Genomic DNA, 14,398 nt, shown 5'->3' with positions numbered 1-14,398 from the left:
AAAATGCTAATAATTAAAAATAAAAATTCTAATAATGTGAAATAAAAATGCTTATAATTAAAAATAAAAATATTTATAATGAAAAATAAAAATGCTAATAATAAAAATAAAAATGCTTCTAATTAAAAATAAAAATGCTTATAATTAAACATAAAAATGCTAATAATTAGAAATAAAAATGCTAATAATTAAAAATAAAAATGCTTATAATTAGAAATAAAAATGCTAATAATTAAAAATAAAAATGCTAATAATTAAAAATAAAAATGCTAATAATGTGAAATAAAAATGCTTATAATTAGAAATAACAATGCTTATAATTAGAAATAAAAATGCTAATAATAAAAAATAAAAATGCTTATAATTAAAAATAAAAATGCTAATAATTAAAAATAAAAATGCTAATAATTAAAAATAAAAATGCTAATAATGTGAAATAAAAATGCTTATAATTAAAAATAAAAATGTTTATAATTAAAAGTAAAAATGCTAAAAATGAAAAATAAAATGCTTATAATTAAAAATAAAAATGCTTATAATTAAAAATAAAACTGCTTATAATTAGAAATAAAAATGCTAATAATTAAAAATAAAAATGCTAATAATTAGAAATAAAAATGCTTATGATTAGAAATAAAAATGCTTATAATTAAAAATAAAAATGCTAATAATGTGAAATAAAAATGCTGATAATTAAAAATAAAAATGCTAATAATTAAAAATAAAAATGCTTATAATTAGAAATAAAAATGCTAATAATTAAAAATAAAAATGCTAATAATTAAAAATAAAAATGCTAATAATGTAAAATAAAAATGCTTATAATTAGAAATAACAATGCTTATAATTAGAAATAAAAATGCTAATAATAAAAAATAAAAATGCTAATAATAAAAAATAGAAATGCTAATAATTAAAAATAAAAATGCTAATAATTAGAAATAAAAATGCTTATAATTAAAAATAAAAATGCTTATAATGTGAAATAAAAATGCTTATAATTAGAAATAAAAATGCTAATAATTAAAAATAAAAATGCTTATAATTAGAAATAAAAATGCTAATAATTAAAAATAAAAATGATGATAATGTGAAATAAAAATGCTTATAATTAAAAATAAAAATGTTTATAATGAAAAATAAAAATGCTAATAATTAAAAATAAAAATGCTAATAATTAAAAATAAAAATGCTTATAATTAGAAATAACAATGCTTATAATTAGAAATAAAAATGCTAATAATAAAAAATAAAAATGCTAATAATTAAAAATAAAAATGCTAATAATTAAACATAAAAATGCTAATAATTAAAAATAAAAATGCTAATAATGTGAAATAAAAATGCTTATAATTAAAAATAAAAATGTTTATAATGAAAAATAAAAATGCTAATAATTAAAAATAAAAATGCTTCTAATTAAAAATAAAAATGCTTATAATTAAAAATAAAAATGCTAATAATGTGAAATAAAAATGCTTATAATTAGAAATAAAAATGCTAATACTTAAAAATAAAAATGCTAATAATTAAAAATAAAAATGCTAATAATTAAAAATAAAAATGCTAATAATGTGAAATAAAAATGCTTATAATTCGAAATAAAAATGCTAATAATTAAAAATAAAAATGCTAATAATGTGAAATAAAAATGCTTATAATAAGAAATAAAAATGTTTATAATTAGAAATAAAAATGCTAATAGTTAAAAATAAAACTGCTAATAATTAAAAATAAAAATGCTGATGATTAAAAAAAAATATGCTAATAATGTAAAATAAAAATGCTTATAATGTGAAATAAAAATGCTTATAATTAGAAATAAAAATGTTTATAATTAGAAAAAAAATGCTAATAGTTAAAAATAAAACTGCTAATAATTAAAAATAAAAATGTTTATAATTAAACATAAAAATGCTAATAATTAAATATAAAAATGCTAATAATTAAAAATAAAAATGCTAATAATTAAAAATAAAAATGCTAATAATTAAAAATATAAATGCTAATAATTAAAAATATAAATGCTTATAATTAAAAATAAAAATGCTAATAATGTGAAATAAAAATGCTTATAATTAGAAATAAAAATGTTTATAATTAGAAATAAAAATGCTAATAGTTAAAAATAAAACTGCTAATAATTAAAAATAAAAATGCTGATAATAAAAAAAAAATATGCTAATAATGTAAAATAAAAATGCTAATAATGTGAAATAAAAATGCTTATAATTAAAAATAAAAATGTTTATAATTAAACATAAAAATGCTAATAATTAAATATAAAAATGCTAATAATTAAAAATAAAAATGCTAATAATTAAAAATAAAAATGCTTATAATTAGAAATAAAAATGCTAATAATTAAAAATAAAAATGCTAATAATGTGAAATAAAAATGCTTATAATTAGAAATAACAATGCTTATAATTAGAAATAAAAATGCTAATAATAAAAAATAAAAATGCTTATAATAAAAAATAAAAATGCTTATAATTAAAAATAAAAATGCTTATAATTAGAAATAAAAATGCTAATAATTAAAAATAAAAATGCTAATAATTAGAAATAAAAATGCTTATAATTAGAAATAAAAATGCTTATAATTAAAAATAAAGATGTTTATAATTAGAAATAAAAATGCTAATAATTAAAAATAAAAATGCTAATAAATAGAAATAAAAATGCTTATAATAAGAAATAAAACTGCTAATAAATAGAAATAAAAATGCTTATAATTAAAAATAAAAATGCTAATAATGTGAAATAAAAATGCTTATTATTAAAAATAAAAATGCTAATAATTAAAAATAAAAATGCTAATAATGTGAAATAAAAATGCTTATAATTAGAAATAAAAATGTTTATAATTAGAAATAAAAATGCTAATAATTAAAAATAAAAATGCTAATAATAAAAAATAAAAATGCTAATAATTAAAAATAAAAATTCTAATAAATAAAAATAAAAATGCTAATAATTAAAAATAAAAATGTTAATAATGTGAAATAAAAATGCTTATAATAAAAATTAAAAAGGTTTGAAAGTGAAAATAAAAATGCTAATAATTAAAAATAAATATGCTAATAATTAAAAATAAAAATGCTCATAATTAGAAATAAATATGCTAATAATTAAAAATAAAAATGCTAATAATTAAAAATAAAAATGCTTATAATGTGAAATAAAAATGCTTATAATTAGAAATAAAAATGCTAATAATTAAAAATAAAAATGCTTATAATTAGAAATAAAAATGCTAATAATTAAAAATAAAAATGATGATAATGTGAAATAAAAATGCTTATAATTAAAAATAAAAATGTTTATAATGAAAAATAAAAATGGTAATAATTAAAAATACAAATGCTAATAATTAAAAATAAAAATGCTTATAATTAGAAATAACAATGCTTATAATTAGAAATAAAAATGCTAATAATAAAAGATAAAAATGCTAATAATTAAAAATAAAAATGCTAATAATTAAACATAAAAATGCTAATAATTAAAAATAAAAATGCTAATAATGTGAAATAAAAATGCTTCTAATTAAAAATAAAAATGCTTATAATTAAAAATAAAAATGCTAATAATGTGAAATAAAAATGCTTATAATTAGAAATAAAAATGCTAATAATTAAAAATAAAAATGCTAATAATTAAAAATAAAAATGCTAATAATTAAAAATAAAAATGCTAATAATATGAAATAAAAATGTTAATAATGTGAAATAAAAATGCTTGTAATTAAAAATAAAAATGTTTACAATTAAAAATAAAAATGCTAATAATTAAAAATAAATATGCTAATAATTAAAAATAAAAATGCTTATAATTAGAAATAAAAATGCTAATAATTAAAAATAAAAATGCTAATAATTAAAAATAAAAATGCGAATAATTAAAAATAAAAATGCTTATAATTAGAAATAAAAATGCTAATAATTAAAAATAAAAATGCTAATAATGTGAAATAAAAATGCTTATAATTAGAAATAACAATGCTTATAATTAGAAATAAAAATGCTAATAATAAAAAATAAAAATGCTAATAATAAAAAATAGAAATGCTAATAATTATAAATAAAAATGCTAATAATTAAAAATAAAAATGCTAATAATGTGAAATAAAAATGCTTATAATTAAAAATAAAAATGTTTATAATGAAAAATAAAAATGCTTATAATTAAAAATAAAAATGCTTCTAATTAAAAATAAAAATGCTTATAATTAAAAATAAAAATGCTTATAATGCGAAATAAAAATGCTAATATTTAAATATAAAAATGGTAATAATTAAAAATAAAAATGCTAATAATGTGAAATAAAAATGCTTATAATTAGAAATAAAAATGCTAATAATAAAATTAAAAATGCTTATAAATAAAAATAAAAATGCTGATAATTAAAAATAAAAATTCCAATAATTAAAAATAAAAATGCTAATAATGTGAAATAAAAATGCTTATAATGCGAAATAAAAATGCTAATAATTAAAAATAAAAATGCTAATAATTAAAAATAAAAATGCTTATAATTAGAAATAAAAATGCTCATAATTAAAAATAAAAATGTGTATAATTAGAAATAAAAATGCTAATAATTAAAAATAAAAATGCTAATAATTAAAAATAAAAATACTAATAATTAAAAATAAAAATGCTAATAATTAAAAATAAAAATGCTAATAATTAAAAATAAAAATGCTAATAATGTGAAATAAAAATGCTTATAATTAAAAATAAAAATATTTATAATGAAAAATAAAAATGCTAATAATTAAAAATAAAAATGCTTCTAATTAAAAATAAAAATGCTTATAATTAAACATAAAAATGCTAATAATTAGAAATAAAAATGCTAATAATTAAAAATAAAAATGCTTATAATTAGAAATAAAAATGCTAATAATTAAAAATAAAAATGCTAATAATGTGAAATAAAAATGCTTATAATTAGAAATAACAATGCTTATAATTAGAAATAAAAATGCTAATAATAAAAAATAAAAATGCTTATAATTAAAAATAAAAATGCTAATAATTAAAAATAAAAATGCTAATAATTAAAAATAAAAATGCTAATAATGTGAAATAAAAATGCTTATAATTAAAAATAAAAATGTTTATAATTAAAAATAAAAATGCTAAAAATGAAAAATAAAATGCTTATAATTAAAAATAAAAATGCTTATAATTAAAAATAAAAATGCTAATAATTAGAAATAAAAATGCTAATAATTAAAAATAAAAATGCTAATAATTAGAAATAAAAATGCTTATAATTAGAAATAAAAATGCTTATAATTAAAAATAAAAATGCTAATAATGTGAAATAAAAATGCTGATAATTAAAAATAAAAATGCTAATAATTAAAAATAAAAATGCTTATAATTAGAAATAAAAATGCTAATAATTAAAAATAAAAATGCTAATAATGTGAAATAAAAATGCTTATAATTAGAAATAACAATGCTTATAATTAGAAATAAAAATGCTTATAATTAAAAATAAAAATGCTAATAATAAAAAATAGAAATGCTAATAATTAAAAATAAAAATGCTAATAATTAAAAATAAAAATGCTAATAATGTGAAATAAAAATGCTTATAATTAAAAATAAAAATGTTTATAATGAAAAATAAAAATGCTTATAATTAAAAATAAAAATGCTTCTAATTAAAAATAAAAATGCTTATAATTAAAAATAAAAATGCTTATAATGCGAAATAAAAATGCTAATATTTAAATATAAAAATGGTAATAATTAAAAATAAAAATGCTAATAATGTGAAATAAAAATGCTTATAATTAGAAATAAAAATGCTAATAATAAAATTAAAAATGCTAATAAATAAAAATAAAAATGCTGATAATTAAAAATAAAAATGCCAATAATTAAAAATAAAAATGCTAATAATGTGAAATAAAAATGCTTATAATGCGAAATAAAAATGCTAATAATTAAAAATAAAAATGCTAATAATGTGAAATAAAAATGCTTATAATTAGAAATAAAAATGCTTATAATTAGAAATAAAAATGCTTATAATTAAAAATAAAAATGTGTATAATTAGAAATACAAATGCTAATAATTAAAAATAAAAATGCTAATAATTAAAAATAAAAATACTAATAATTAAAAATAAAAATGCTTATAATTAAATATAAAAATGCTAATAATGTGAAATAAAAATGCTTATAATTAAAAATAAAAATATTTATAATGAAAAATAAAAATGCTAATAATTAAAAATAAAAATGCTTCTAATTAAAAATAAAAATGCTTATAATTAAACATAAAAATGCTAATAATTAGAAATAAAAATGCTAATAATTAAAAATAAAAATGCTTATAATTAGAAATAAAAATGCTAATAATTAAAAATAAAAATGCTAATAATGTAAAATAAAAATGCTTATAATTAGAAATAACAATGCTTATAATTAGAAATAAAAATGCTAATAATAAAAAATAAAAATGCTTATAATTAAAAATAAAAATACTAATAATTAAAAATAAAAATGCTAATAATTAAAAATAAAAATGCTAATAATGTGAAATAAAAATGCTTATAATTAAAAATAAAAATGTTTATAATTAAAAATAAAAATGCTAAAAATTAAAAATAAAATGCTTATAATTAAAAATAAAAATGCTTATAATTAAAAATAAAAATGCTTATAATTAGAAATAAAAATGCTAATAATTAAAAATAAAAATGCTAATAAATAAAAATAAAAATGCTGATAATTAGAAATAAAAATGCTTATAATTAAAAATAAAAATGCTAATAATGTGAGATAAAAATGCTTATAATTAAAAATAAAAATGCTAATAATTAAAAATAAAAATGCTTATAATTAGAAATAAAAATGCTAATAATTAAAAATAAAAATGCTAATAATGTGAAATAAAAATGCTTATAATTAGAAATAACAATGCTTATAATTAGAAATAAAAATGCTAATAATAAAAAATAAAAATGCTAATAATAAAAAATAGAAATGCTAATAATTAAAAATAAAAATGCTAATAATTAAAAATAAAAATGCTAATAATGTGAAATAAAAATGCTTATAATTAAAAATAAAAATGTTTATAATGAAAAATAAAAATGCTAATAATTAAAAATAAAAATGCTTCTAATTAAAAATAAAAATGCTTATAATTAAAAATAAAAATGCTTATAATTAGAAATAAAAATGCTAATATTTAAATATAAAAATGGTAATAATTAAAAATAAAAATGCTAATAATGTGAAATAAAAATGCTTATAATTAGAAATAAAAATGCTAATAATAAAATTAAAAATGCTAATAAATAAAAATAAAAATGCTGATAATTAAAAATACAAATGCCAATAATTAAAAATAAAAATGCTAATAATGTGAAATAAAAATGCTTATAATGCGAAATAAAAATGCTAATAATTAAAAATAAAAATGCTAATAATGTGAAATAAAAATGCTTATAATTAGAAATAAAAATGCTTATAATTAAAAATAAAGATGTTTCTAATTAGAAATAAAAATGCTAATAATTAAAAATAAAAATGCTAATAATTTAAAATAAAAATGCTAATAATTAAAAATAAAAATGCTAATAATTAAAAATAAAAATGCTAATAATGTGAAATAAAAATGCTTATAATTAAAAATAAAAATATTTATAATGAAAAATAAAAATGCTAATAATTAAAAATAAAATTGCTTATAATTAAAAATAAAAATGCTTCTAATTAAAAATAAAAATGCTTATAATTAAAAATAAAAATGCTTATAATGCGAAATAAAAATGCTAATATTTAAATATAAAAATGGTAATAATTAAAAATAAAAATGCTAATAATGTGAAATAAAAATGCTTATAATTAGAAATAAAAATGCTAATAATAAAATTAAAAATGCTAATAAATAAAAATAAAAATGCTGATAATTAAAAATAAAAATGCCAATAATTAAAAATAAAAATGCTAATAATGTGAAATAAAAATGCTTATAATGCGAAATAAAAATGCTAATAATTAAAAATAAAAATGCTAATAATGTGAAATAAAAATGCTTATAATTAGAAATAAAAATGCTTATAATTAAAAATAAAAATGTGTATAATTAGAAATACAAATGCTAATAATTAAAAATAAAAATGCTAATAATTAAAAATAAAAATACTAATAATTAAAAATAAAAATGCTTATAATTAAAAATAAAAATGCTAATAATGTGAAATAAAAATGCTTATAATTAAAAATAAAAATATTTATAATGAAAAATAAAAATGCTAATAATTAAAAATAAAAATGCTTCTAATTAAAAATAAAAATGCTTATAATTAAACATAAAAATGCTAATAATTAGAAATAAAAATGCTAATAATTAAAAATAAAAATGCTTATAATTAGAAATAAAAATGCTAATAATTAAAAATAAAAATGCTAATAATGTAAAATAAAAATGCTTATAATTAGAAATAACAATGCTTATAATTAGAAATAAAAATGCTAATAATAAAAAATAAAAATGCTTATAATTAAAAATAAAAATACTAATAATTAAAAATAAAAATGCTAATAATTAAAAATAAAAATGCTAATAATGTGAAATAAAAATGCTTATAATTAAAAATAAAAATATTTATAATTAAAAATAAAAATGCTAAAAATTAAAAATAAAATGCTTATAATTAAAAATAAAAATGCTTATAATTAAAAATAAAAATGCTTATAATTAGAAATAAAAATGCTAATAATTAAAAATAAAAATGCTAATAAATAAAAATAAAAATGCTGATAATTAGAAATAAAAATGCTTATAATTAAAAATAAAAATGCTAATAATGTGAGATAAAAATGCTTATAATTAAAAATAAAAATGCTAATAATTAAAAATAAAAATGCTTATAATTAGAAATAAAAATGCTAATAATTAAAAATAAAAATGCTAATAATGTGAAATAAAAATGCTTATAATTAGAAATAACAATGCTTATAATTAGAAATAAAAATGCTAATAATAAAAAATAAAAATGCTAATAATAAAAAATAGAAATGCTAATAATTAAAAATAAAAATGCTAATAATTAAAAATAAAAATGCTAATAATGTGAAATAAAAATGCTTATAATTAAAAATAAAAATGTTTATAATGAAAAATAAAAATGCTAATAATTAAAAATAAAAATGCTTCTAATTAAAAATAAAAATGCTTATAATTAAAAATAAAAATGCTTATAATTAGAAATAAAAATGCTAATATTTAAATATAAAAATGGTAATAATTAAAAATAAAAATGCTAATAATGTGAAATAAAAATGCTTATAATTAGAAATAAAAATGCTAATAATAAAATTAAAAATGCTAATAAATAAAAATAAAAATGCTGATAATTAAAAATAAAAATGCCAATAATTAAAAATAAAAATGCTAATAATGTGAAATAAAAATGCTTATAATGCGAAATAAAAATGCTAATAATTAAAAATAAAAATGCTAATAATGTGAAATAAAAATGCTTATAATTAGAAATAAAAATGCTTATAATTAAAAATAAAGATGTTTCTAATTAGAAATAAAAATGCTAATAATTAAAAATAAAAATGCTAATAATTTAAAATAAAAATGCTAATAATTAAAAATAAAAATGCTAATAATTAAAAATAAAAATGCTAATAATGTGAAATAAAAATGCTTATAATTAAAAATAAAAATATTTATAATGAAAAATAAAAATGCTAATAATTAAAAATAAAAATGCTTATAATTAAAAATAAAAATGCTTCTAATTAAAAATAAAAATGCTTATAATTAAAAATAAAAATGCTTATAATTAAAAATAAAAATGCTTATAATTAGAAATAAAAATGCTTATATTTAAAAATAAAAATGCCTGTAATTAGAAATAAAAATGCTAATAATGTGAAATAAAAATGCTAATAATTAAAAATAAAAATGCTAATAATTAAAAATAAAAATGTTAATAATGTGAAATAAAAATGCTTATAATTAAAAATAAAAATGTTTATAATTAAAAATAAAAATGCTAATAATAAAAAATAAAAATGCTAATAATTAAAAATAAAAATGCTAATAATTAAAAATAAAAATGCTTATAATTAGAAATAAAAATGCTAATAATTAAAAATAAAAATGCTAATAATATGAAATAAAAATGCTAATAATTAGAAATAACAATGCTTATAATTAGAAATAAAAATGCTAATAATAAAAAATAAAAATGCTAATAATTAAAAATAAAAATGCTAATAATGTAAAATAAAAATGCTTATAATTAAAAATAAAAATATTTATAATGAAAAATAAAAATGCTAATAATTAAAAATAACAATGCTTCTAATTAAAAATAAAAATGCTTATAATTAAAAATAAAAATGCTTATAATTAGAAATAAAAATGCTAATATTTAAATATAAAAATGGTAATAATTAAAAATAAAAATGCTAATAATGTGAAATAAAAATGCTTATAATTAGAAATTAAAATGCTAATAATAAAATTAAAAATGCTAATAAATAAAAATAAAAATGCTGATAATTAAAAATAAAAATGCCAATAATTAAAAATAAAAATGCTAATAATGTGAAATAAAAATGCTTATAATGCGAAATAAAAATGCTAATAATTAAAAATAAAAATGCTAATAATTAAAAATAAAAATGCTAATAATGTGAAATAAAAATGCTTATAATTAAAAATAAAAATGCTTATAATTAAAAATAAAAATGCTTATAATTAGAAATAAAAATGCTAATAATTAAAAATAAAAATGCTAATAATTAGAAATAAAAATGCTAATAATTAAAAATAAAAATGCTTTTAATTAGAAATAAAAATGCTAATAATTAAAAATAAAAATGCTTATAGTTAGAAATAAAAATGCTAATAATTAAAAATAAAAATGCTAATAATTAGAAATAAAAATGCTAATAATTAAACACAAAAATGCTTATAATAAAAAAACAATAATGCTAATAATTAAAAATAAAAATGCTTATAATCAAAAATAAAAATGCTAATAATTAAAAACAAAAATGCTAATAATTAAAAATAAAAATGCTAATAATTAAAAACAAAAAATGCTAATAATTAAAAATAAAAATGCTAATAATTAAAAATAAAAATGCTAATAATTAAAAATAAAAATGCGAATAAATAAAAATAAAAATGCTTATTTTTTCACATAAAATGTTCGATTTTCAGTATTTATTGCAACAATCCATACCCATTTGAGCCTCTGATTTGTTAGAATTGAAAAGTTACAACTATGTTATGGTTGTTAACAATTTTTTTAGACATGGAGAAGTTGCTATGTTCACATCGATCATGAGAGCTGTAATGAAAGCCATTTTATCCAGACACAGAGCACTGGTCATCTTAAGAATGTCTTGGCTTATCTACAAGTCATACCCAGCTCTCAAAATTCTACTAATTAATTGGTAGATTCCTTAGTCTTTATAGGTCAAAATATTTTCAGAATGACTTCTAAAAATACAATTAAACCAGGAATGCCCGCCAATTTATCAAAATTACAGCCATTCTACATTCAAAGACAAAATATTAAAAGTTTGTGAGCAACTTTTACTAAAAGAGAACCGTTTTATTCCTTTCTTTTATTGCTGTTGAGTTAGGGTTAGGGTTAGGCTTAGGTAGCCATTTCTAGCTAAATTAATAAGGACAAATACAAATGGTCATCTTACATTAATTAACTGTAAAAATGCATCTTTGACTAATATTTTTTTTTAATGCAATCTTGATTGTAAGCCATTTTTTGAATAATAAATTTCTTTCCTGTTGTAGGATGGTGCAGCACCAAATGAAAAGGAAACTTTGAAAGAATGGTTACGCGAACGAGATGATGTCAGGTAAGTTGGGTATAATACCTCAGTTCAAACAATCATGAAAGAAAATGAACCATTCAAATGATAGGTTGTTCGTTTCACACATTGTTTTGTTTTTGTAAATAAGCTGCTCCTTTTCTTTAATTTTAGGGTCAGAAGTGAGCGCAGCTTTAAAATGAATAACAGAATAATATAAACTTTATCTGTGAAATATGCTTTATTCAGATATGTTTTGGTATGTCACCTTTTTCTGATAAACCCTAGAAAATGTTAGTGCTTACTTGGAGAGAACTTATTCCATTATCAATAAAAAAAAAAGAAGAAAGGAGAGAAAAACGAAGAAATATGTGAATGTGATGGAGATACAACCATTATACAGAATAAAGGAAGAGATTGTAAATATTTTTAAAAAAATTATTAATCACATAAAATAATCAAATTTAATTGAAAATTTGATCTATATTTCAAATAGGCACCCATAGATTTACAGTTGTTATGTAAGCAGTTCTGACTATAAATGGAGAATGCCAAATCAAGTTTGAAACTGGCATTGTTCCATTTTAGCAGAAGGCTAATTTTTCAATCAAAGAGTTGAAACGTATTATTTTATTTGTAATATTCATTACATTTGTTACTTATCATATTTAAAAAAATAAATCACTAGCAACAATTTTGCCTTCTTTAAAAGACAAAAAAGGTTGTATATTTATGTGGAAACAAGTTGAAAAGCCTGATACTTTTGCAAATATTTCACAAATTTCAGAATTGTATCCATTTAAAAAAAAAATCTTTGTGTTTTGGCTATATCACTTTATTCTACTCCTTTGCCTTCTATTTCATAAAAATGATTCGCACAATTTCATCTTCCTTTTACAAGCTTCTACCCCCGCCTCCCCCTCCAATAAATTTTGAAAAAAACTTCTTAATCATTTTGCAAGTGTTTTTTTAGAATATGGCTTTCTGAGTGATTTCACTTTGATCTTTCCTTTTTTCTCCCTTCGAACACTTCCAGAAAAGATGCTCAGATGAACATTGAACAAACGTATTTGCCTATGAAACAGAAACTGTGAATGAATAGAGCTTGTCATAATACCTCCACCTTAAATGTCTAACCTCTACTCGGTATGCCTTAGAATTCTGACACTATACCCCCCCCAAAAAAAAATAACAAACATTCTTTAACTAAAAAAAAAAAGAAAAACTACACGAGAAAATAAAAATTACAATTAAAACAAAGAACAAAAAATTAGTAACACTTAAGAGTAAATAAATTAAAGCAAAAAATACAAATGACAAAAAAAAAAAAAAAAAAAAAAAAAAGAAACATTAAGGAATACACTTAAATAAAAGACAAAATTAGTTTTTCTGTTAAATAACTTTTTGGCAAAATTAAGTTCTTTTTCTTTAAAAAAAATTGTTTAACCGCGTTCATTTCATTAACGTTTACCAATTTCAGAAGACTGCAGTGAAACTTTGGATCGATGTACTGAAATTTTTTGGATATGTAATCAGAATTTGTATGAAAATATTTACTTAGCACCAGACCAAAGGGTCGTGCGTGAGCTACTAACAAGTACCCAACTCATGTGTGAACAAAAAGAAAACTAAAAAAATATATTCACAGTATTTGAAGCGCACATGATTCAAAAACCAAATAAATGAGTTGAGCTTTTGGAATTCTCATCAATGCGCCAAAATGAAGACACGATGGACGACTACTTAGACTTAAAACTGAAGCCGACAGGTGCGACTTTGGGAACAACAAAGAAGAACGCATTCTGGAACAAATGATAGGACTTAGAAGTGCGATGAAAGGAGAAACTTATACCGGACCTAACCCTTAAATCAGCAATAGAAAGCATCAGGGCGTACGAGATGACCACGAATGATAATTCTCGATACAAAGATGCCAACGAAGGGAGAAATGGAATATACCATGCAATTAAAAAAAACCCAAAAAAAACCTGCACAAGATGCAAAAAGAACCACAGGAAAAAGGAAGAGGATTGTCATGCTTATAACAAAACGTGCAGAAGATGCAATGGCTTACACCACTTCGAGGAGTACTGCCTAACAAAGCCGAAAAAAATCCAGGGTAATAGCTCGTATAGAGATAAGAAACAAATTCCCCAAAACAATTACAAAAAGCAAAGCTTCCAAAGAAAAAAAAATAAACTCAACATTGAGAGATGAAGACGATGAATCATACCAAGATGATGACTTATACAATAAACACAGAGAGCGACAGACGCGGAGAAATTTTCGCTAACATAGACTACGAGGATGCGGAAAATAAAATACACAAAATAAGAATGAAGGTCGACACAGGAGCAAACAGAAATATTTTACTCGTTCAGATATATAAAAAAATGGGCAGGATTGCAGTTTACAGGGAAATCAAGGGACGCAACTCCTGCCAAACTAAAAAGGACGCAAACAGAATCACCGGGGGGCACCTGTTTCAATTTTTCTTTTTCTTGTTAATTTAAATGAACTGTTTGAATAAGTTATTTTTTTAACAAAGGAAGAACAT

General features: G+C 16.4%; 1 protein-coding gene across 1 annotated transcript in view; it reads left to right on the top strand.

The window, feature by feature from the left end:
* LOC145247370 (5'-nucleotidase domain-containing protein 3-like) overlaps positions 1 to 14,398 on the top strand; it is a 293,359-nt gene that overhangs the window by 272,497 nt on the left and 6,464 nt on the right. The window contains exon 15 of the mRNA XM_080109050.1: positions 11,825 to 11,889. Within this exon, the coding sequence (XP_079965176.1) occupies positions 11,825 to 11,889 (65 nt within the window). The remainder of the gene's footprint in view (positions 1 to 11,824; positions 11,890 to 14,398) is intronic.

The sequence above is a fragment of the Euprymna scolopes genome, chromosome 25, assembly GCF_053919585.1.
Source record: "Euprymna scolopes isolate OS-2025 chromosome 25, ASM5391958v1, whole genome shotgun sequence".
NCBI classification, from domain to species: Eukaryota; Metazoa; Mollusca; class Cephalopoda; order Sepiida; family Sepiolidae; genus Euprymna; species Euprymna scolopes.
Note: the sequence above shows the minus strand (reverse complement) of the source record. Positions and strands in the feature narration are given on the sequence as shown.